Source organism: Lissotriton vulgaris, chromosome 4_1 (assembly GCF_964263255.1).
Source record: "Lissotriton vulgaris chromosome 4_1, aLisVul1.2, whole genome shotgun sequence".
Lineage (NCBI taxonomy): Eukaryota > Metazoa > Chordata > Amphibia > Caudata > Salamandridae > Lissotriton > Lissotriton vulgaris.
The window spans coordinates 1,820,108,351-1,820,131,740 of NC_141691.1; the positions used below are offsets into that span (position 1 = coordinate 1,820,108,351).

Genomic DNA, 23,390 nt, shown 5'->3' on the forward strand with positions numbered 1-23,390 from the left:
CACCAGTAACCCTTGATGGCAGTACTGGACAATATTACGTGTGTGTGTATAGACGTCCACATACCCTCTATTTTTATGCCATAAGCTTTCTGCACTACAAATACTATTTCAAATGAATGTAAAAAACAGATTTTTTTTTGGCAAAGTAACGTTGTGAGATAACATGTCAACAATCCAAGTATCGGCTCAAACAATATTATGATGGAAAGGCATACATCACATACCATATCGTTGGTGGCTCAGAACCTTCTATTTCCAAATAGTCATACTTTTCTTCCATCTGGAAATCAGTGAATACCAGGGACAGGGTGTCTCCAGGTTCTGTGACAACGGTCCAGGTGCAGTCTGCATTATTATGATACTCATTGGGAAACCCAGGGCTGGAGATGATGCCACTGGGTCCTCTGATTGTCCCGCCACAAGAATCTTCAGCTGTGCAAAGAGATTGAAAGGCACACAGTGAGACGCATTTGGATAATGAAAGCAGGCTTAATGTGCACAGAGATGGATTAAAGATAAAAGGAGTCTTTCAAAGGTTTGAAAGGCAGATCGCACTGATAACTTAGTAGAAATTCAACTTTGCCTGTTGCAACATTTTCTACTTGATCCAGGTGCTGGCATGTGGAATTTTAAACAAGAAATCAAATATGATGCAGACAATTTCGGTTGGTTTAACATGTATCTTTTAATTGGCTATTCTGTCTAATGATGCGTGTTGTACTAAACAGCAGGATTTCCATTATTTTATTTCCACTGGCTACATGGAGTCTAAATTCAAATATCCTATTCAAGAAATTGATCCAGTGGCAGCCATTTGCATCTTGTCAACTAGAACTGACAACAGGGTACTTGAAAACACTTTTACAAAATAAAGTAGAACATCGTGTTTGCACATATTAACTGTCAGTGCATTGTTTAAAATGCTTATTTACATGCTTTGCACAAAGAACTTTGGTTTACTTTCATGTATATTTTTCATAAATATAAAATATTATGTATACAATTTTCTTACACGTTGTTTCTCTGATGGCCAAATTACTGATTTAAAGCCGGATTCTTAAAGCTTGTTAAAAATAAAGGGCCATATTCTCAAGCCCCAGCGATAATTATCGCTAGGCGCACTTAGCGCTAGGATAATTATCGCTGGGTAGCGTGGATTTTCATCACTGAGATAGCGTGCTATTAGCAACGCTTATCTCAGAAGGGATAAAAATCCTCGCGCTAACTGCCAAATGAGAGATTATCGCTGGAAAACCAACGATAATCTCTCGAAGTTTGGCGTTGACTTGATGATAGGGGCTCACAAACTTAGCCATGATATTCACCTTCCATAGGATATCATGGCTAAGTCAGGAAAATACCAGGTGTAAAAAAGCAGCGTAACCGCAGTTAGCGCTGCTCTTTTTATCACTAACAGGGTTAGCAATATCCTTGATAATAGGAAAAATGTCGCTTAACATCATTTCTCCTATTATTTTTCTCTGGAACGCCCCCTTTGCATCTAATTAGAGATGCAAGGGGAAGAGTAGAGAAAAAGGGTGCTAACATGCGAATTTGCGTGTTAGCACCCTGTTGCTGATAGGGAGATAATTTTATCTCCGCTTTCTTGGCTTTTAAAGCCACAAAAGCAGAGATAAATCCCTTGATATTATGCCCCCTAATGCTCACGTTGCGCATGAAAATTGTAAATCCTGATACATGTTCTAAAACCTTGTCCAGTGCTTGTTTTGGTGGCATTACCACTATCACAAATTGAGTAGTGTATCCAGCGTGTGGGCGATCCTGAGTGGGTTGGAGTGTAAAATCTAGAACGTTTGGGTGTATTCAAGAACAATTTGTAAGCTGTTTGATGCAGGGGAAACATGTCCATATTTACTTCTGTCATGAGCACACAATGAGGAATGGGCAGGAAGCATAACTAAATGCACAATTTTATTACAGTTCGGTATTCCATTTAAAAATGTTGAATTGTACTTCTAGTACAAAGTTGTCATGTATAAACATAATCATGCGTGCTCTACTGGAAAAATATGGCTGTGTACATAGGAGGAGTGTTCTGAAATTCCATGAAAATCCTGAAAATGTCAGACCTTTTCTTCTAACGTGGCAATAATCACAATGGAGCCAACGTTTGTATCATTCAACTTGCCATTTGTTAATCAGATTCTTAATGATTCCAATTTAAATAATTCATTTAAAATACACTGTCAAAGTTTGATACAATGTCAAGGAATAATAACCAAATGATCAGTCTTTAAATATTTATTTAATTATATGCAAAATTTAATTATTGTTCTAAGGAGCCTTTCATATTACCACTGTAATACGTGAAGTTTGTCGCGCATTTCGTCTTTCTCAGTTTTTTGGCCTGGCAATTGGTTAGTAGTCTATTGTGAATGTTATAGAGTTCCTCCTGAGGCTGTATTTTCGCCTTTTTTGGTTAGGATAGCTTAAATTGTGACCTCTTTATTGTCTGACATATTTCCTCACACTGATTAAAAAAAAAATAATAAAACAAAACTAATAACAGTTTTATTTAAATTGCGCCTAAATCTACAATTTCGTCCCATCAGTCAGGTTCTACTGTTTCCCATATGTAATGCTACTCTGTTTATCAACCTCATACCTAGAGAAGACAGAGTTGTCCTTTGCAGTATTTAAATTCGTAACACTAAATATGAACATTTGGAAGTTCACCGAGCCATCTTGCTAATGGCCCATTGCAATAAAATAATACATCTGTGCTTGATGCATGTGGGTCAGATATGGAACTGTGTTACAGAATGATCCTAAATTCAATATGAATATTATGCAGCAGAGGAATGAGGTACTGAACGCTGACAGATTTCTCGTACAAAGCACATTTTGTGAAGGAAAATATTCGTCATTTATTTTGATTTCAGGAATGATGGTGGTGATCACAAACAAATCCGATAAAATATACAATTTGTCTCAGAAGATCAAATCTGATCAAATCTGCAATAAGGGTATGTGAAAGTCACCTAATTTCCATTGATGTGATTCTGCATAATTAGATGAAATTATGCATTGCTTGACAAAAATGGAAATTCGCTATTTCGAGTTATACTTTGGTGCAAAAAAAGTGTATGCTTATCAAAGTTTGACACACAGATGACTTTCGTGCTCAAGAATAGTGCAAAAACAAAAGCACTATGACCAGAACTACTCTTGTTCTATTATCCTCATAATTTGCTGTAAATTTGTTCAGGCAATTGCACATTTGCGATACATTTATACTACAAATGGGGCAAGTGTTGTCATGGCATAATTTCGGGTTCTTCACCTTGTTGTAATCTGCAATCAGATTTATATTAAAATACTAAATATTGCGTGTCATCAATTAATTAGGTACTCACATTTCTGATTTGCAAGGATCTGTGTAACAACAACTCTCCCCTCCCCTTATTTTTACCTACAAGCCAAATTGGTCAAATGGTTCTGGAATTAGGCACATTCCCAGAACAGGACCACTCTCAAACACTTCTATATATTGGAGCCTAGAGTGTGGGACCATTTATATATTGAACTTTAGTTGCTTATCGATACCGTAGTAGGTATTCTGACTGATTCAAATAAACTGGGACAAGCAATTCTCTGACTTGGCACATAGAGCTATTTGTCCAAAGTCTCCTGGAATTTTATGTCATGTTATGTTATGGCATGGCATTGTATGGTATGGTATGGTAAGGTATGGAAAGTGCATTTCTAGAGTGCTCTTTCACCCATGAGGGGATCCTGATGCCGAGCAGGTCTCTGTGCCTAGTATTGCCTTGGATGTGTGGTCAATTGAAAAGTGAGGTTTTCTGCTACTTACAGAACTCAAGAATAGAGAGTGAGGCTTACATGTGTTTTTGGAGGTCATTCCATGATTTAGAAGCAGTGTGTGAAGAAAGGACTGTTTCTGTATGGCGTAGGTTGCATGTGAGTAGGTTTATTGCAGAGCAGAGGTGTTTGAGATTTAGTGGAACATGTGTTGTGTATGGCGTTTGAATTGTTCACGTTTGTTTATCTGGAGCAAGTGAAGTATTTTGAGGTGTGGTTTGATGTGTGTTCATCGTTGGAGGTTGAGGATGAGTTTGGCTGCCAGGTTTTGGATGGGTTGTAGTCTTAACTTGATTTGCTTGATGATTCTGGCATAGCAGGTGTTCCTGTAGTCTAGCTTCCTGGTGATGAGGACCTGGGTAACAGTTTTCTGGTGTTGCTTGAAAATCATTTGAAGACTATCCTCACTAACTTCAGGGTGTGGAAGCGGGTTGCTATGACAGTTTGCTGTCAGTGATTATCTTAAATTTCCAGGGGTGGGTGCTGGAGTGGGCGTGAGTCCACTGTAAGTTACTCACCAGGTAGAGTCCCATGGTGAGGTGTCCTTGCTAAAAAGTTCTACTTTTGTTGCTTTTGATCATGAGACAGTAGGACTTCATCCAGCTAGAGACTTTGGTCATGCAAGTGGTTAAGTTAGTCCTTGTGTTGGGGGTCTTGTCCTGAAGGGAGAATGCGAGTTGCTTGCCATTGGCATAGAAGAGGATGTTGCTGTTAAGTGCTCTTGTGACACTTGCCAGAGGGAACATATATGTGTTAAACAGGGTAGAACTAAGTGACAAACCTTGAGGTACGCTACAGATGAATTTATGGGCTTCCAAGTAGTAGGGTATCAGGCTCACAGTTTGTGTTCTGTCTGTCAGATCCAGCAGAGAGTGGGCCCTTGGATTCCAATCTCTTGTCAGCATCTGATGAAGGTGGGTTGGTAGACTGGTCAAATGCTGGTGAGAGGTACAGGAGAATGAGGGCAGCTGCATCATCTCTGGCCGGGATCCTGCACTTGTCCTCGGTGGTGGTGATGAGTGCTGTTTCTGTACTGTGGTTGGGTCTGAAGCTGACCTGCTTGGCATTGAGTAATTGGTGATTGCTGAGATGGTTGGGTAGATATCAGCTGATTAATTTTTTCAAGACCTTGGACAGGTACGGTAGAAGAGAGACCTATCTATAGTTGGATGGAATGTCTGTGTCCGCGGAGGGTTTCTAGGGCAGGACTTTGACTGAGGCATGCTTCCAAGCTTTAGGGGTGGTGGTAGAGGTGATGGAGGTGTTGAGGAGGTGTTTTGGAGCTTTGCTGATAGGAGCCATTTGATGAAGGGGTAGTGGGAGCAGGGGTCGGACCGGACTATTGAGTGAATGGACTTAATGGTGAGTCAAGGTAAGTTAATATGCCAAAATGGGAAGGCTTGCTGTGAGGATGATGGGGTCCAGTTTAGGGGGACCTTTCCTCTGCAGAGGGAGACATTTGAGAGGTTGAAAAAGGCTCAGGCTTGTTTAGGGTAGGCTGTGGAAAGTCTGTGACCACTGTGGAACAGAACCTTCAACTGCTTTCAAGAAGACTGTGACTTGTTGTACAGATGCAAATAAATTCAACATTGAAAACTGCTCAAGGAATGTATTTTCTATAAACCTTTGTTCTAAAGAACATATGCATGTTCTGTGGAACAAAATCGCACATCTTTCATATTTGTGTATTCTGGAAGGTATACAACGGTTACCACGCATTTTTACAACGCGGTACCGTTACCACGATACTTTTACCACGCAGGTCGTTACAACGAAATGCGCTGGGGGGCGCTCCAGGATAGTAAATACTTTAATTTACTATCCAACTCCTTTCCCTAGAGTCCACGGGGACTGGAGTTGGAATAGTAAATTAAATAATTTACTATCCAGCGCCCCTCCACGCAAGTCGTTGTAACGACTTGCGTGGTAAAAGTAGCGTGGTAATGGTAGGCGTTGTAAAAGTACGCGTGGTACCATCATACATCCATTCTGGAAGGTGAGGGTGAAGCATGAAAATCCATGAGGATAAACTTGAGCTTGTTAGATACATGTATTGCCTCTCAAGCTCCTCTTTTCTGCAAACCTGGGACTAACATCAGGCCAAGTGGCAACTCAGTTCTAAATACAGCCTGGGAAATCTTTCTTCCTGCTTTGTAAGACTTAAACAATAACTACGTCTGAAGGTGGAAATCTCCACCAGCAAAAAGATCTTTATCATTTTCCACAAGCGCTTGCTGGTTCATTTCCTCCCGTGGTCTATTTGACATGCTGAGCTTTTTCCTCTTGATAAGCATATTTGTCTAGGTTCCCTTCAATATTACATTTTATATAGCTGGATAATTTTTTGTCTGGATTTAACTTCCAGGTTGAGTCCTAAATCAGTTTTTTCATAGCAAAAAATATGTCTTTCAGAAGATCAAAATCTTACTAACAGTGATCTCCACATTTTGCCACCCAAGTTGCAAAAATTCCTGTTAAGAAATTTGGTACACTTGGACCTTTTTTCTTTTTTTTTTCTTTTCATTTCAATGAACAAAATACACTTTTAAATGTTTTTCAATATTGCATTTCTCCTTTTTCAATAGTTTTGAAAGACATGCATGCTTTTCTACATTTTCATTTGATTTTTAGATGTTGTGGGTCTTTACTAATCATTGTTGTGTATGGGTCTGTTCTTTATTTCGCAAATGTATTGTTCTCTTAGCACACCGATTATATATATTTTGGGGGGATTGCTCTGATTCTCAGACCAAGCTGCCAAGGAAGAGTCACGGTTTTCCTTATTCAGAACAAGGCACATCTGTGAGTGGTGTGGGTGGTAGGTCACAGTTCACATTAAAATTGTAACCTCTCTGCACCTTAGGTTAGCAAGTTATTTGCAATACTTATCAAAATGTAGGGTGTAGTGCCAGTAGTATCTTTGAAGTCCAGCACTACACTGTGGCAAATCATTGCGGCATTATTGGTAATACTGATGCGTGAAGTGAATTTGATAGTCTAATCTCACTCAACTACTATATCAACAAACAAATTGACAATAGTTATATCATAAAGTAATCAACCAAAAATATAAAATTAAATATTGCATAAAACACTTTAAAAAGCACATGATTTAGTAACATATTTGGCTAATCCTGGCCTTCGTATATGAGTAACCACTTTTTTCACATAAAACAAGTTCTAAATGCCGATTGACAGACACCCTCATTTTGTTGTTCTTTCTATACTGGTCTGAATAATGTTGCTAGTGTACTATTGTACCAAAGAAAATGTAAAAAACTTCAAAATAAATTTATCTTTAATGGAAAAAGATTTTAGTGACTTAAGACCTTATATAGTGAAGCAATGCAACCGAGTCTAAGACCATCTCGATCTCATGATGATGTACTGCAGCAAACATCAACTAAAGGAAAAGAGTGAGACTGCCGTAATCAAGAAAACATCCATAAGATAACGTCTATGCTTGTACAAGCAAAGTTTCCAAACCACAAGAAAGTCAAAGCAATTACGAACTGATAATATTAAAAACACACCTATTCTCATGCATTACCTAACAAGTTGCAAAGACACCACCTACTATATATGGGATTCCAGACAAGCCTTGAGTGACAAATGACAATGATCTGCAGGGGAAACAACACACAGGAAAACAGTCCTCACATAATGCAGATGCAAAAACAACACTCACACACCCCTTTTAGGCAGAGAGAACATGAAAAATATATACTGTGCTCATATAAATACACTGCATTATGGATATGTGCTTATGACATATAAGAAACCAGATGGGAACTCAGCTGCAAGTCGCAGCCTACACATGGCTGAGTGGAAAGTACCTAATAACCCCCCCCCCCACCACCCTCCGTGCCTGGACTCCGATCAGTACCGAAGACACCGTCCGCACGATGAACTCCATCCACTCCGGATCTCCGACCGACCCCTGCCCTCACCACGTCTTCAACAAGGCCGACGCTGTCATCGCACCCCACCTGCGGGACATCATCAACACCTCCTTCGATACCGCTACCTTCCCGGAGAGCTGGAAGCACGCCGAACTCAGCGCTCTACTCAAGAAACCATCAGCTGACCCCACCGACCTCAAGAACTACCGCCCCATCTCGCTGCTCCCGTTTCCTGCAAAAGTCATCGAGAAGACCGTCAACAAGCAGCTGGCCGCCTTCCTCGAGATGAACGGATCCCTCGACCCCTCGCAGTCTGGCTTCCGGGCCAACCACAGCACCGAGACCGCCCTGATCGCAGTCACCGATGACATCCGAGCGCTGCTCGACAACGGAGAAACAGCGGCCCTCATCCTCCTAGACCTCTCCGCGGCCTTCGACACTGTCTGCCATCGTACCCTAGTACAACGCCTCAGCAACGTCGGAGTCCAGGAGAAGGCACTGGAGTGGATCATCTCCTTCCTCGCCGGGAGGACACAGAGAGTCTGCCTCCCCCCGTTCAGATCTGAAGCCACCGAAGTCATCTGCGGCGTCCCTCAAGGCTCCTCGCTCAGCCCAACCCTCTTCAACATCTACATGAGCCCGCTCGCAGACATCGCACGCCAGCACAACCTCAACATCATCTCCTACGCCGACGACACCCAGCTGATCCTCTCCCTTACCAACGACCCCGCCACCGCCAGAGCCAACCTTCACGAAGGGATGAAAGAGGTAGCCGAATGGATGAAGAACAGCCGCCTGAAACTGAACTCGGACAAGACGGAAGTCCTCATCCTGGGATCCTCACCCTCCGCCTGGGACGACTCCTGGTGGCCCCCCGCCCTAGGCAGCGCACCCAAACCAACAGACCACGCACGAAACCTGGGCTTCATCCTGGACTCCTCCCTCTCCATGACCAGACAAGTCAACGCCGTCTCCTCGTCGTGCTTCAACATCCAGCGCATGCTACGCAAGATCTTACGGTGGATCCCCACCGAGACCAGGAAGACGGTCACCCAGGCCCTCGTCACCAGCCGTCTGGACTCGGCAACACCCTCTTCGCCTGAACCACCGCCAAACTCCAGAAGAGACTCCAGCGGATCCAGAATGCCTCAGCACGACTCATCCTGGACATCCCCCGTCGCAGCCACATCTCCGGACACCTGAGAGATCTGCACTGGCTCCCGGTCAACAAAAGAATCACCTTCCATCTCCTCACCCACGCACACAAAGCCCTACACAGCCAAGGCCCAGGATACCTCAACAGCCGCCTCAACTTCTACGCTCCCAAACGCCAGCTTCGCTCGACCAGCCACGCCCTCGCCGCCGTCCCCGCCATCCGTAGAACCACCACAGGGGGACGGTCCTTCTCCTACCTCGCCGCCAAGACTTGGAACTCCCTCCCCACCCACCTTCGCCTGACCCAGGACCACTTCGCCTTCAGGAAGCAACTCAAGACCTGGCTGTTCGAGCAGGAACAGACCCCCCCCCCCAGCGCTTTGAGACCCTCTGGGTAAGTAGTGCGCTATATAAATTCGATGATTGATTGATTGAATAACCTGTTAGAATTTACATCATTTGCACGGTTTCCCGTGACTTTCTGCCTTGACCTCTGCATTTTTGACTGTGTGCTGGATTTCGTCTTTGCTGGCTTAGATGTTTTGGGCATTTTGCCACTGCTGATCAGTGCCAAAGTGCAAGTGCCTCCTGGGTAAATTGTGATTATGATTGGTTATCCATGAACGGCATATTTGATTTACTGGTAAGTCCCTAGTAAAGAGCACTGATGGTGCCAGGGCCTGTAAGTCAAATACTACTAGTGGGCCTAGAGCATTGGTTGTGCCACCCACATGGGTAGCCATGTAAATGTGTCCCAGGCCTACCACTGTAGTGTCTGCGTATGTAGTTGTAAACTGCCATGTTGACCTGGCAAGTGCACCCACTTGCCAGGCCCTAAACTTCCATTTTCTTACATTCAAGTCATCCCTATGGTAGGCCCTAGGTACCCCCATGGGCAAGTTGCAGTGTATGTGAGTTGTAGGACAGGCACTGCTGTGTGTGTCATGTCCTTATAGTGAAATAATATGTATTTCATTTTTCACTATTGAAGGCTGGCTGTGACAAAGGCTATCATTGCAGCTGCACTGTAACATTTTACATGTGTAACTTTCAATCTCTGAACTCAGAATTTAATAACACATCTTTTAGTGAAGGTGGTTTTCAAATTGTGCATTTTAGAAAGTAGGCATTTTCTTTTTTAACCATTCTGTGTGGTCTGCCTGATTGTGTATTCGCCGTTTCATTTTGGAGTGACTGGAGCTGGGATGGGCATTCACTGTAGACATTCCCAAGTGGGGATTGAGGTGTGTCCTGCCTTTCCTGTGTGACTCATAGCTGGGCTGCATAGACCTGGTCTGTATTTAGAGTAGTGGGAGGGGTTTCACTAGCACCTGAATAGGCTGGGTCTCCTTTGCACAAAGCTGTCTCCACCTCCTGTAGGAAGACTGGGCCAGAGATGACAGAACTGTTTTGGACTAGGCAATGAGACCCTTGCCACAAAGAGAACAAAGAGAAAATGGGGTATAAGTACTGGACCTTAAACCCCAGATAATTAGATCACTTCTGGATTCAAGAGAAGCCTCTACCATGGAGAAGAGCTGGAGAGCTGTAAGGAGAAGTACTGCCCCTTTGCAGTGTTGCCTTGCGGAGTTGGCCTGCATAAGTTGCTTCTGCCAGAAAGGGGACACAGACGGAACTTTACTGTGAACTTGCTTGAGAAGAATCTCTAAGGGCTTGTGTGAGCTTGCCTCCTGTTCTGAAGTAGCAGGGATACAAAGACTTCACCTGAAACCCACTGACCAGCGCCTGGACATCTCTGTGGACTCTTGTTTTGAAAAAGGCACCTATTCCAGTTCCTGGGCCCTGAGAAATGAGTGGTTAGTGCTGCAAAGTAGGATTAACAGCTCTGATGCCATCAGCAATGCAGCCAGTGACACTGCAAGCTGCAGTAGAAGTGAAGTAGTGTGGCTCACTGGTTAGAGGCGGCAGACCCGAGAGCAGAGGACGGCCCGGGACCAGGGTTCGATTCCCGGCGCGGCAGGTTTCTGGACCAGGGTCAGCGGACTCGATAATTCTCTCGCCTCGGTGCCCACTCTGATCAGCGATCACGCTCGGCAACTCTGGGCATTAGCTTGCCTCATCTTCACTAACGGCCCCACCAGACCGCCGGGGATGCCTGGTCTCACCCTGGAGATACCCATTAAGGGACCATCTCTCAGGGAAGCCAGGAAGGGTTTCGCAGCGTCGAAGCGCCTTGGGACCCTACGGGTAAGTAGTGTGCTATATAAATGCCAATACATACATACATTTACACATTTACACCAAGGCCGGAGGCACCACTCCTAAAATACATGACACACTGCCCTACCAGCTCCTATGCCCTTTGTCGCCGGCAGCTATTGGCCTTCCTGACACCAGTGCTCGCACTGACAGTGTCACCACCAGCATCACATTATCGCAGAGGCAATAACTGATGAGGGTGACTTCACAAACTCCATGAAGTCGCATCATCTTACCGGACCCGACGCCTCAGCGCCAACGCCACCTTATCTCCCTGTCCTGGACTCAACACCTCAGCTCCTCTAGGAATTGATACCTCTCCTCCCCTGTGGCAGAAAGGAATCGCTTCAGCCATCAACGCATCACCTCCATGACACCGTGCTTTGACTGTTGACTTCATTTCCAAGGTACTGTTGGTTCGGGGTCCATGAGACTCCATGCCTGGCACGCGCACCTTTTGGTTGGTGCTGTACTTTTGATTTGTGCCTGTCAGTACATCGTAACAGTCCCAGGAGGAGCTATTTGTTTCTACAGTTCAATTTTATAAGTAACCATCCCAAAAGTAATATCTGCGTACATGCATGTTGGATTCTATGTCAGTTTGGCCCTGTTTGGTTCAGATAAAGATATGCTATTTTTCTAACCTGATGTGGTGTTCATTTGTGGTGTCTTCAATGTGTTACTGTGTGTTTGGGTACAAATACTTTACACATTGCATTTGGGATAAGCCTGTCTGCTCTTGCCAAGCTGCCAAAGGGGTGAGCAGGGGTTATCTAAAGTGTCTTTATCCTGACTAAAAGAAGGAGGGCCCCTACTTGGACAAAGGTACACACCTCTGCCAACTAGAGACCCCCATTTCTAACAATCTTATTGTGTATGTACTACATACACAATAACGTAGTTAAACAAAATAGAGAAAGACATGGGAACACATTTACTCAGTTATCAGACCTAGGCCAAGAGGACAGTGGACCTCAGGTATCAAACCCAGCTCTCATAGGGTACAAGACCTTGAGTAACACAATCCACTAGTTACACCACAAATTGAAACCCAAACACGAACAGAGCTGAATATCAGCAGACACATAATCTGGGGGCCATGAAGCACTGTCACACATCCAGGTTGGCCTTCTACATCGAGCTATAACCACATTAAATATATATTACTCTCACATAAGTGCACCTACCCAGATACTGGGAATTCCCATAAACTGCTCAACTGGTCCAAATATCATCTCCAAACTCCATACGCTCAGAAACCCAGGGGCTCTACATTCTAGGTTGCAGGGTACTATTTCCCCAATCTACTTGTCCTCCATTGACTTTTGTATGGGAGATTTAGTCACAACACAACATTCTGGATACGATTTAGGAGAAGCTTGGCAAGGGTTTGGAATACTCACAATCATGGAATAGGATATGGCCAGAAAAAAAAATGCTGAGCTGTAGGCAAAGTGTTACACACTGCCAGGCTCCATACTAAAGGCACACCTATGACCAGTGCTCAATTTGTTTAAGAATAAGTGCCATGGCCCAAGGTTTTAATCCGAAGACCCTGGCCAGCGCTACCATATGTTGGCGTGCCTATGACCAAGGCTGTATAGTCCTGATTCCACCTAATGTCTCTTTAATCCACCAGCAGACACGCCCTGCCTCTTGCGTTTTTATGGCACTCTTGCAGGTTCTAGCGTTCAACCTTTTTCACTTTATTGTCTTTGCTTTCCTCCTTCTTTTTCTGTTACATGGTTTTGATTCTCTGTGATGGAGTCTGATGGGGAAAAATAAGTGTTGATCCCTTAAAATGAGTGTCAGTGATCCCTGCTGGCAGCCACCGGCTCAAATTAAGGAATTTATATGACCAGAGAGGCACTTGAAATGAATAGTCAGCAGTCAGTATACAGTATGCTCTCTGATGGTACTTCACATTTTTCATTAACAGGCTGATGTGCTAGAAAGTGTCAGCTCACTTTCTTAATAACAAGGATTGCAGTGTGTAGCAAGGGTATGGTATGAAGTCAAAATCCAGAGTTTCGAAATGATTACATAACTTTTGGTGCACAATACGAGCAAATGGGATTTCCTGCAGCACGGGAAGCAAACATTCTCTTTATAGTGTAAGGTGGTTGCAGTAGACTGGGTTTAAGATTCAGTAATGTGAATACATTAAATATATCTAAATTAAATATTTATATGTATTAGCACTCTATTTCTCATGGCTTTAGTGATGAGCTAGAGTACAGGAAAAATGTGGTCAATTTCAGATTAACTTTAGCCATGGGGATCCATGGTACCCTTCCTCAAAACAAAAAGGTTAAGAGCAGTGGAAATACACGTTTAAGGGCCTTGATGATGTGCATTGCCTGTGTCCACACATGAAGCGTCTGACAGCCAGATAAGTTGTTAGCTATATTTAATGTATCTCACGGAGCACAGTAGTGCATTGTGGTGATGCACTCTAGTCTTTGAGAGCGTGCGCCCAAGTAATGACGGGAACCTAAGGCGATATTTGAGACGCCGCGAGTACAGTTTAACTCTAATTGAGTCTGTGGTGGTGGTTTATATTGCGACCAAAATCTTACACAAATTGGCGACGAGGATGTGAGGACACCACGATCGCCACCGAGCCGTGTACTTCCAGAACCCACCTTGCCTGACCTCAAACCCGAGCGCGGCAGAGGAGGGAGCCACAACACGTGGAGAAAGCACCTAGGGGGGAGCCGTCGAGAGCGCTGCACTGGCACAGAGCTGAGACACCAGCAGGCGAGGGAAACAACCTTCTTGACCACACTGTGCCAACGAGGCTTGTAGGGCACAAGAGACCATTCAGTGCACACAGAGACCAATGCAGGATGAAGAGTGCACACGGAGACCGGTGCAAGAGGAAGAAGAGTCCAGGGGCGCTGGCAGATGTCGATATGGCACCTTCAGAGCACAGACACTGCCAAGGGCGAAACAGACGGCTAAATCCAAGGCCAGAAGCAGTGCAATCCTCGCGCTGTGAGTATTCAGAAGCACAGCTGTGCACCATAGAGCACATACACACGTCCCTGCACACGACGGGAGGGACCCATAGTAATCTGCCTACATGCCATAGGGGAGTATAGCGCTGGAGGCCCAGGGTGCATCCCGAGAAGGGGAAGGAAACCCTACACCCACACAAACTAGCAGGCAAGGAGAGAGGCAAGCCCCAGGGAGTCCACCAGGTGTAGCGCACAGCAAGTTCCTGGCCAAAGCAACAAGGGAAAAATGTGTGCGCAAGCATCTTCACTCACCAACCTAGTCCCCTTTTTACCTAAGAGGGGAGAGCTGGCAATGCCATGGGAAGACTGGAAGCGATATTTCCTGAACTATCTAGCTGCTCTAGAGGAAGAAGGTGAAGGAGCATTCTCCAGTTCAAGGAGGAAGAAAATACTTCTGCACAACCTAGGTCCAGAAGGCATCAGATTGTATGACAACCTGGTGAAGAAGACTAGACTCCCAAATGACATGGATGAGTTCCAACACGTGCTGGAAGATCTAGACTCCCACTACCGTCCACTGGTGTGCATTGCAATAGACAGGTGCAATTTCTTCCACAGGAAACAAAGCGGTGCCGAATCAATAGATGAGTACGTGGCAGCACTACAGAAGTTGGCAGTGACGTGCAAATTTGGCACACTGCACGATGAACTCATCAGAAACCAGATCATAATGCACACCGCTAACACAGCGATCCAAGAGAAGTTGTGGGTCAATGGGAATGCACCGCTCAAAGAAGTCGTGGTACTTATGAAGAAGGCAGAACTATTTAAGAGGTGCGCAGAAGCGGCGAAAAGGGAGAGCATCAACAGAACTCCAGTATGCAAGATATCAGACAAAAACAGGCCAGATGCAACACAGCAGCAAACACCGCCAAACCCAAGGTACCAGAAGAAATACCCTCCGAGACCCACGAGAATCCAGAGAACACAAGGAGGAAGCAGAAACACGTGCTACAGGTGTGGCAGCCAAACACATGCAAGCAACGACAAGGGATGCCCGGTGTTTAGAGCCAAGTGCTCCTACTGCGGAATAATGGGACATTATGAAAAAGTTTGCCGGCGTAAGCTCAGAAGAACAGAAATAAAATACGTCACCCAAGAGTTGGAAGGAGACGAGGAAGCCCCTGAAGGAGAAGAAGAAGAGGACAAAGTCCTGTGCATAGATGACCAAGTTCTCGGAGTAAACTTCACAAGATCCAGGAAACTGGTATTACAAATGTTGATCAGAGGAGTACAGATGAACATGGTGGCAGATTCAAGCTCCCCGTACACCATAATTCAATGAACTATCTGGGAAAGAGACTGCGAAACCAGCGTGGGCGCGGACCTACGCCCCACAGACATACACCGGTCACGTTCACAGGTGAACCCATACCCATGGTAGGCTATCGCCCACTGACGTTCAAATTCAAGGGCGAACAGCAGAAGGAAAGCTGTACGTCGCAGAAAAGGGCCCTTCTGTCCTAGGGTGGATGGATCAAGGTGCTCTAGGAATCCAACTCAACCATGGTGGTATCAATCAAGTGTGGATGACAGACACAGTCCAAGCATATGAAGAAAATGAGTGGAAGAAGGAATACCCAGAAGTCTTCAAGGCTGGGGCGAAACCAGTAAGGCACAGAGTTCGCAACATTCTTTTCAGAAGCAGGGAGGCGGTCCAGGAAGAACTCCAATGCCTCGAAAGGAACGGAGTCATACAAGCCATCGAAAGTGCAGAGTGGCTCGCACCACTAGTGGTCACACCGAAACTCAATGGAAAGGTGCGCCTGTGTGTGTACTTGAGAGAGCTATACAAGAATTATTGTGGACAAGTTCCCACTACCCCGGATAAACGAAATGGCGGCAAAAACAAAGGGAGTCAAGTGGTTCTCAACGGTGGACCTCACCTCGGCATACCATCAAATCGCTCTGCACCCATCGTTCAGCCACCTGACGTCGTTCATCACGCCTTTTGGATGCTATAAGTTCCTGAGGATGCCATCTGGATTAGCATCGGCGGCCACAGTATTCCAAAAGCTCATGCCCCGGTTGTTCCAGAAGGTGGATGGAGTGCAATACTTTCAGGACGACACCCTCATCATGGGGAAATCGAAGGAGGACCATGATGCCAAACTGCACGCAGTTTTGACTATACTTGCACAAAAGGGTCTCACTGCAGAATGGGAAAAATGCAAGTTTGTTGTGAGATCAGTGACATACCTAGGCCACAAGATCAGCGGGAAGGGAATAGAACCGAAACAAGCCAACGTGGCAGCCATCAAAGAAGCGCCCACACCCAAGAGAAAGGAAGATGTCTGTTCCTTCTTAGGCATGGTGGAGTTTTACAACAAATTTGTTCCCCACTTTGCGTCCCAAACACACCATCTGAGGCAACTCCTGAAGGAGAAGAACACCTTCAAATGGGAAGATGAAGAGCAAAAGGAACTTGATAGGTTAAAGCAAGACCAAGCAGTCCTATCCATACTAACCACCGATGCCAACGACAAGGGACTGGGAGCGGTGCTAATGCAGAGATCCCGGGAAGGAGAAGTCACCACGATCAGCTTTGCCTCGCGGTCCCTAGCGCCCAACGAGGAAAAATTCAGAGTGATAGAGAAAGAGATTTTGGCAACAGTCTGGGCCATGGAACGGTTCAGACAGTTCTTATGAGGTTCAACATTGTTACTCCGCACTGATCACAAACCACTGGTGAGAGTCCTGACATCGTGTGGGCATGCACATGCAACTCCCCTTATAGCGAAGATGATCCTGTGACTATGTGTACGAGTGGAGTACCTTCTGGGCACCAAAAACAAAGTGGCTGGTTTTTTGAGTAGGGCAGCGGTGATGGAGCCGGCAGCAGATCAAGAGCCCTCGGAATGGGAAGGCTACATGGTAGCTTTCACACAAGACCACCAAAGAGTGATCAGTTCATGTGAGTGGGAGAAATTGTAAGCTAAGGACAATACCTTGGAAGCCATAAAAAGTTACGTAATGCAAGGGTGTCCGGACAAGAAGCACCTAGAAGGCGAGTTGAGGAAGTTCTGGGTAGTCCGGGAAGAATTATATATCGGAGACAATCCGGTGTTCCTACTGAGAGGAGACAAAGTGGTCCCGCCACAGCCATTAGTGAATCATCTCCTAATCATCCTACATGAAGGACACCTTGGGATCATAAAGACCAAAGCGAGAGCGAAGCAGGCTTATTGGTGGCCAGCCATGGACAGTCAACTAGATAAACACGTCAGAACATGCGAACAATGCAACTGGGCAGACAAGAATCAAATACTATTACGCCTGCCTCTAGGAAGATTTGCATGTCCTTCCAGTCCATGGGAAATGATCTTGGTGGACATATTGGATCCTATTCTGGATACCAAGGGCGTGCCCAAATACGCCATAGTGGTGGTAGATAGGTACTCAAAGTGGCCTGAAGTGAGGGTGTGTGAAGTGGCCGACACAGAGGCGGTGCTAGCTTTCCTCACCTCCACATTCTTGAGGGAAGGAATCCCTAAAGTGGTCACTTGTGACAATGGACCACAGTTCATTTCAGCAAAATGGAACGCGCTCATGGAGCGCAATGGAATAGAAGTCAAGCACACTCCAGTATACCACCCGGCGGGAAATGGACTAGCCGAGAGATTCAATAGAGTAATTATGGGGTCGGTGTAAGCTGCGATAAGTGCTGGGCAAGACTGGGAAACGAGCTCCAATGGATACTATGGGCGTATCGTATCACCCCAGCAAACACCGGATACAGCCCATTCAAAATACTCAGAGGTCGGGACCCCTTCACGAGGGACAACCTAGCGTGGAAACAACTCATTTTCCAAAGCACGTGGTCTCTGGCTGTGGTGCCTCGCAACATTGACAGGGCGCAAGCATTATACAATGAGTACTACAACAAACATTGGAATGTCAAGGAACTAACCCTAGAAAGGGGCGAGTGGGTCAGAAGGAAGCAAGCAGTGCTAAAGAAGAAAGGAGACAGTAAGTTCAGTCCACCCTTACAAGTGGTGGAGCCTTATCCCAGGTCAGCTCTGTTGAGCGGCAGGAAGGTATGGTCACAAGACAGGATGGCAAAATGCAACAGAATTAGTGGGAAGACCCGAGAAGTGGAAGCTCGTCTACACCAGTGGAAGGAGATGAGCCCGAAACGGGGCCGGAGCTGGAGAACATCATGCATCAGTCCACCACTCCCAAGCGAGGTAGTGAAGACCAGTACATCTCAGGGGAGATTGAAGGCATGCAGACAGACAGTCAGTACACTCCGAGGAGCCCAGGCATCAGGAGAATGGAGAGAGAGCAACTAGTGGAAGCGAAGATAGGAGGAGGGCTTCCTGCAAATGACCAGGGTGCGGCCATCACCCCGACATACTCCCGAACAAGGTTGGGAAGACTGGTCTAGAAACCAAAGGAATTTGAAGACTTTGACATGAGAGTCAAGTAAGACTGTAACGTACTCTTTGTTCTCTGCTGTTATCTGTTATGTTGGTTGATGTGCTAAAGGGGGGAGATATGTGGTGAAGCGCTCTAGTCTTTGAGAACGTGCGCCCAAGGAATGACGGGAACGTAAGGCAGCATTTGAGATGCCACGAGTACAGAGTAGCGAAAAAGGCATTCCCGGCGCTCGGGAAAATATATCTTCTAGTTTAACTCTAATTGAGTCTGTGGTGGTTTATACTGCGACCAAAATCTTACATGCATAGCATGCATAAATTACCCAGCAACCACAACAGCATAGATCGTGGTTGACTCCTGTATTTCTCAAAGTTAGGTGAAAAGTTTTAAACTTCTTTCCCTGATAGATCAGCATGTGCAGAGCGTTTCATTTGCTTGGAACCACCAAGATATATATGCCAAAAGGTACCCTAAATCAAGCCGACTGTAATGAAAACATTTGTTTAACTACCTTAGAAATGCATTTAGAGACATCCAGAGCATATTTTCGAGTGATTCCTCCCCTAAGGTTTATAAAAGGAAATGATTGCATTTCAATTTTATGGATGTGTTGCATGATTACATGATGACAGGAAGCATAACAAAACAGAGCACTGCTATGTAGACGATCTGTTTTGATTTCTTTCCAAGACACAATCACACGTTAGTTCCAATTTAGAACGATGTGATAAAATATTTTGTCATTTACTTCTGTCAGGGTAATCTAAATATGTTTCACATTCACTAATCACAGTGGAATTCAAAGTCAAAAGTTGAGAATTTAAGACATTCACCTTCAAGTTGTAATTGCTTCGGTATGTAATGTTTATCTTATTGTTTTTCTCACGCATAGACAGATGTGATGAAAATATGCTAATTGTTTTTCAGAATTCATTACCAACAAAGAAAGGAAGAAAAATGGTTGCTGATTCGATACTTCTTAGTACCAACAACTAAAGTGGCACACTAAAATTATATATAAGGTAAAACACCCCTTCCATTTTATGACTGAAATGCACCAAAGAGTTAATTTATGAGATCAAAGAACTTTAAGTTGTTTCTTAATATTCTTATCATGTATGGTAGTGATAATTAATTTCTCATGCTCCATGGCCATCTTTACCCTATATAAATCATCAACAAGAGAGAAAGGGTCAGAAAGGCCACTCTTAAACCCCTTATGAGACAATCAGTACAAATCAACGAAAGAGTAACATAAGCAACATGCCCATTTGTTGCTTATCTTACTCTTTCGTTGATTTGTACACATCTTTACCCTATAGCCAAATTGTAATATTTCTCTTAGGGATCGATTTGGAGAAAAATGAGGATGTATTTTCCAACACGATTGTAACTTCCAGCTGGGCCCTTGTTACAAGTGTATTGTTAATTCTAAAGCAGTAATTTCCACCCAGAATTACTGACACCTGCAGAGTTGACTCGTACGCCTAATTACTTCAAAGGCGTTCTGCTACATTATCCGGGGAGGACCGCCGGCCCGGTGGTGGCGGACTTCCCGCCATCAACCTGAATATTCCCACTGCCAAATTAGGGAATGGGAAAGGTACCGATGGCGGATGCAAAGACCGTCCGCCGTGGTCACGGTAAGGCGGTCCTTTTGCGCCCGCCTAGCGGGACCAGGTACAATGGGGCTATGGTGGCGGTGGGCATTAGGATGCCTGTCTTTTTTGGCGGCAATGCCGCCGCAAAAAGACAGGCGGTAAATACCTTTGAGGACCCGTTGAGGGCCCGGAGGGGGTGGGAGGGTGGGGTGCTGCACGTGGGGGGAACCTATGGTACCCCCTACATATACATGTACAAGGTAGCAGGCACCACACTGTGCCTGTCACATTGCACATACATATGTAATACATGTCTTTTTACATTGTGGCGGGTGCTGCCACCCGCCACAAAGTAAAAATACGGGTTGCGCCCGCTAGTGTGGCTGGCACATCGTGATTTGTATTGCGAGACCGCCGCACCTATGGAGGGCGGTCCCTTTTGACTATATTTGAGCCCTGAACTGATCCTGAAAAGTAATTGTAATCATACATACCAGTAACTTGAATTTCGTTCCATAGGATATCATTGCCTGCTTTTTGCTGAAAAAGTGTTGATTTAAGAAACTTAGAAATATTCCTCTAAAATCAGCCGAAAGTCGAGTACCGATATACTCACCGGTTTTCAGGAGAGACCTCTGTGCTGCATCTTTGAGCCCAGTACTGATCCTGAAAAGTAATTCTAACCATACTTACTGGTATCTTGAATTTCCTTCCATAGGCTAACATTGACTGGTTTCACTTGGAAATTCTTTTAAGTGTGGAGTTTTTGAAACATACAAATATTCCTCTAAAAATCAGCCGAACTACGAATTCCGATACACTCACCTGTTATCAGGAGAGAACCCAGTGCAGCATCTTTTAGCGCAGCACTGACCCTGAAAAGTAATTCTAAGCGTACTTACCAGTAACTTATACTTCCTTCCATAGTTATCCATTGTCCGGTTTTCACCAGAAAAGTTTACAAGTGTCTATTTTCACAAACTAAAAATGTTCCTAAGAAATTGCCTGTATGACTTAAACACATTCTTTCAACTGTTTACAGGAGATGCAGCAGTGCTGGATCCAGGATCCACCACTGAGTAAGAAAAAGTGACAATAGAACTACTTACCTGCTGAAGGAATTTCCTGCCATAGAATAACATTGGTGATTCTTTGTGAAAAAATGTTTGTCAACTTTAAAATACAATAATATTCCTTAAAAATCACTACTGCAACTAAAACGCTTTTAGTCAACCGTTTAAAGGAGATGTCCATAGACTGAATCTAGGATCCATTCCTGTGGTTAGAAAAGTAATCCATAAAGTAACTAATTGCATTTAACTAGAGATTCACATTGAGGTCAATGTTGTATTGTGTTTGAAATTGTGTTGCCCACTGCAACAACTGTAACTACTGTATTAAAAGTCTTTTGCCTATTTGCAAAGTATTTAAACTAAAGTAATTCATTCTGAGAAAGTATATTTAGTAATATAATGTATAATGTAATATAAAGTAATTTAAAGTAATTTAAAAAATAAATTTAAAAAATAAAATATCTAAAAATAAATAGTTTTAAAAAATGTAGTAAATCTGTATCCAAAAAATAAATATAACAATTGATACATTTAAAAATGGTCATTTACAAAACCTTTGAAATTCACTGAAAAAAACGTAGGTTTTAGGCCTGATAAAGTTAGGAATAAGCATTTTAAAAACCTTAGAAATTCACTGAAAAAACATAGGTTTTAGGGGTGTTATAGTTAGCTGGACATTTCACTCATACAAAACCATTGAAATTCCTCCGATATAGTTAGTTGTACTCACTATATCTCGTGCGCCCGCAATCCACTGCTGAAGATGTCACATACATGGCCAGTGACATCACTGATGGATATATATATATATATATATATATATATATATATATATATATATATATATATATATATATATATATATATATATTTCTTTGATTCTCCTTGCTTCGACCCTCCCAGCAGAAGTCACGGCACAGCAAGCAGGTAGGATTTAACAAAAGTTTCTTTATTCACACACCATGTGCAAAATAACGTGCATTAAATCGGATGGCCTACGCGTTTCGGCTACTGCTAGCCTTCCACTGGACCATATATATATATATATATATATATATATATATATATACATATATATATATATATATATATATATTACCTACTGGCGTTCGCCAGTAGGTATATATAGTTAGGATAAATTCCCTATGGGACTTTTGAAAATTCTATGTCTAATAACTTTGGCGTTTGTGGATGGAATCGGCTGAAATTTTCAGGAAAATGGCACATTTTGTTTCTGAGCAGCTCCTGAAAATTTGGTGGGGTTTCGTCAAGGGGGGGCTGAGAAAAAAGGGGGGTCCCAAAACGCGTTTTTTGCATTGAGTTTTCCATAGGGCGGTTGGACTCACTTTTAGCTCGAACGGCTGAATGGATTTGCACGAAACTTGGCAAAATTGTAGGGACTGTTAGCCCGATGTGCCTTTGCTAGGTCTCAATATATGTGCTCCAGTAGTTTTTGAGAAATTAACGTTCAAACCAAGATATATATCTGTAACAGCGCTCTGGGCAGCGATCCGGTCCGCTTACTTTTCGCTTATCGGAACTTTGCGCGCAGAAAGCTGATTGGCTCTCCGGTGTCTGTCAACATTCTAAACAGTCCGGAGCGGACGCCATCTTGTCTCTCGGTAGGATCGAGAGAGAAGAAGAGGTGGAAAACGAAGGGGGAATTTAATGAAAGGGGGCAAGGTATCCCCCTCTTGACCTCCTAGGAATGTTGTTGGGGTTATTAAAGGGTCCCGTGGGGAAAATAAAAAAAAAATGATTTTTCACGGTAGAAGCGCGGCCGCGAACTGGTAGCGAAACGGGAATTCGCCATTTTGTGCTTCGTAAATTAAATTACTAGTTATAAGTGGGTACGGGAGACGTATCCTAATCCCCTATGTTTCCTGAGGGTGGGTGAGGAGGCTGATATATGTTGATACATCTCTTCCAGCGGCTGTGCGTGAGCTTTTTTTTTTTTTTTGCTGCGTGACAGTCCGGAGCGGCCGCCATCTTGTCTCTCGGTAGGATCGAGAGAGAAGAAAAGGTGAAAAACTAAGGGGGAATTTAATGAAAGGGGGCAAGGTATCCCCCTCTTGACCCCCTAGGAATGTTGTTGGGGTTATTAAAGGGTCCCGTGGGGAAAATAAAAAAAAAATGATTTTTCACGGTAGAAGCGCTTCACGGGCCGCGAACTGGGCCGCAAACTGGTAGCGAAAC

At 44.2% G+C, this 23,390-nt stretch overlaps 1 protein-coding gene across 1 annotated transcript in view; it reads right to left on the bottom strand.

Annotated features, from left to right (window-relative positions):
• CSMD3 (CUB and Sushi multiple domains 3) overlaps positions 1-23,390 on the bottom strand; it is a 2,596,150-nt gene that overhangs the window by 2,071,814 nt on the left and 500,946 nt on the right. The window contains exon 5 of the mRNA XM_086918068.1: positions 225-432. Within this exon, the coding sequence (XP_086774194.1) occupies positions 225-432 (208 nt within the window). The remainder of the gene's footprint in view (positions 1-224; positions 433-23,390) is intronic.